A 2,178-nucleotide genomic window follows, 5' to 3' on the forward strand; every position below is an offset into this window, starting at 1 on the left:
ATTCACTCGGAAGTGAATTGCACAACCTGTCTGATTGAATTTCTTATAAATTGAAAATCCTAGATTTAACCTTCGATATTTTCTTTATCTCTGCAAAACGGTTGTATTCAGCACCAAAGGTTCTATCGAGCATCATTATTATTTTTTGTATAGCTAAACGGGTGGTATTATTTACTTTTGCCACCAATGTTTATAAATGAGACTTGGTAGAAATCTATCAGCCATATCGCAAATTTCAGGTAAATTCGTAATTTATGCACAACTAAGACGTCATTTAAGATTTCGTAAAGCATTTAGTTCAACCAGAAATGAACGTATAAAATATGAAATGTATAATACAAAATTGAGTAACTTATTAATAACAATGATATAAAGATTAATTGTAACCAATTGATTATTATAACTAATTTAAAACCTTGTCCAAAATAAACCCCATAAGCAATTAATAAAATATATGTTTTATAAGATAATCAACGCAAAAATGGGTGAACGCTTATAGCTTTGAACGCAGAGTGTCAATACGTGATTGGGCTGTTTTCTGTAATTCCAAAAGCTTCATCGCCATGCCCATATTGCCTTGAATCTTAATTTTGCCTTGGAAGAAAGCCTTTTGTGGAGGCAATTTGCCAGTAATTAAATCGGTAACATCTTCATCATTAATGGTGAAAGTGACGTCACATTTGTCTGCAAGAGAAACCACCAAGAGTTTATTACTGCTTTTGTTTTACATTCGTCATCGCACTTACCATATCCATTGAATGTAACCTTGCCTTTGCGTTGCTTGGCGTTAATGATCCAAAAACCGGTCTGTCCATTCGGCCCGTTTATTACTTTGAAGCCGTACACAGCACGCACCTTTTCAATAAGATTGTCCTGATCTTCTTCCATTGCGATTTCTAAGAGCTTAAGTAATGGTGTCATTTTAAATCCATCTGCGCTGGTTGCTCCTTTCGCTGCCGCGGTAAAATTATGGCTAACGCTCGCCGCTGCAGGAAAACCGAGACGATACAGAGCAACCACAACGGCACCACCTAAGCCCAAATTGTGTTGCAACGCGAGTTTGCAACTAGGCACCTGACGCTTTTCAGCTAATCCACGCAGTTGCCAACACAGCTCAGCACACTGCGCCAGACCAGTGGCGCCCAATGGATGTCCCTTGGAAATCAATCCTCCGCTGGGATTCACAACGTACTTACCACCGTATGTGTTATCTCCGCGATCAATGAATTCCCCAGCTTTGCCTTCCTCGCACAAACCTAATGCCTCGTAGGTGATCAGTTCATTAGCTGAAAAACAGTCATGCAATTCAACAACATTTACATCCTGTGGTTTGTAATTCGTTTTAGCAAAGAGACGTTGAGTAGCTAAGCGAGTCATATCGTAGCCAGCAATTTTTATGAGGCTTTTTCCGGCAAAGGTGGATTCGGGGTCAGTGGCCATTTCCATGCCAACTATTTCGACTGCCTGCAACTCCAAACCATGCCGACGAACGAATTGCTCAGAAGCCAAAATCGCAGCACCAGATCCATCCGAGGTGGGGCAACATTGTAATTTTGTAAGCACTCCGTCGACTACTTGTGGCGAACGCATAATCTGTTCAAGGGTATATTCATCGCGATATTGAGAGTAGCTAGGCCGTAAAAGAAAAAGTGCTTGATTAGAATGCAAGCGCAAAAGAGTCAAATAGAAAATTGATAAGATAATGCGAGCTAAAACTTTTGCACTTTCGACTTTGAACTTACGGATTATTAATGGAATGCTTGTGATTTTTCCAGGCAATTTTGCCAAAATGTTCAGGCTTTGTGCCGTACTTTTTCATATGCTCCTTGCCAGCATTGCCAAAGATTTGTGCAGCCATAGGACCACTTCCAATTTCGGCAAGCTCAGCCATTTCGGTTATGTGACGCTCCATGGGATTGGCACGGTCAAAATACTAAAAATGTAAGTAAATATTTGATCAAATTTAGTTTTTGGCTAAGTTATTCTCACCTTCGCTGATAACGACCCGCGTTCCATTTTTTCAAAGCCCAAAGCCAGCACACAATCTGCATTTCCAGATTCTATGATTTGCTTGGCCAAATATAAAGCACTGGAGCCGGTGGAGCAATTGTTGTTAACATTAAATATTGGAATGCCAGTCATACCAACGCCATATATAGCTCTTTGTCCGCAAGTTGA

The 2,178-nt window shown here is 40.1% G+C and overlaps 1 protein-coding gene across 5 annotated transcripts in view; it reads right to left on the reverse strand.

Moving 5' to 3' along the window:
* Window positions 1–273: 273 nt before the first annotated feature.
* The window catches only part of LOC118752784 (non-specific lipid-transfer protein), a 5,337-nt gene continuing 3,432 nt past the window's right edge, over window positions 274–2,178 (reverse strand). For 3 of the 5 annotated variants that reach the window (XM_036487653.1, XM_036487657.1, XM_036487655.1), the window contains 4 exons: window positions 1,990–2,144; window positions 1,743–1,933; window positions 747–1,630; window positions 274–684 (listed from right to left, as the gene is read on the reverse strand). In XM_036487653.1, coding sequence (XP_036343546.1) covers window positions 494–684; window positions 747–1,630; window positions 1,743–1,933; window positions 1,990–2,144 — 1,421 coding nt within the window. In that variant the 3' untranslated portion in view covers window positions 274–493. Of the gene's footprint in view, window positions 685–746; window positions 1,631–1,742; window positions 1,934–1,989 lie in introns of all 5 variants that reach the window. The other 2 variants (XM_036487654.1, XM_036487656.1) reach the window with 1 other exon arrangement.

This window comes from Rhagoletis pomonella, unplaced genomic scaffold (genome assembly GCF_013731165.1).
Source record: "Rhagoletis pomonella isolate Grant_MI unplaced genomic scaffold, Rhpom_1.0 Rhpom_scaffold_01838, whole genome shotgun sequence".
NCBI lineage: Eukaryota > Metazoa > Arthropoda > Insecta > Diptera > Tephritidae > Rhagoletis > Rhagoletis pomonella.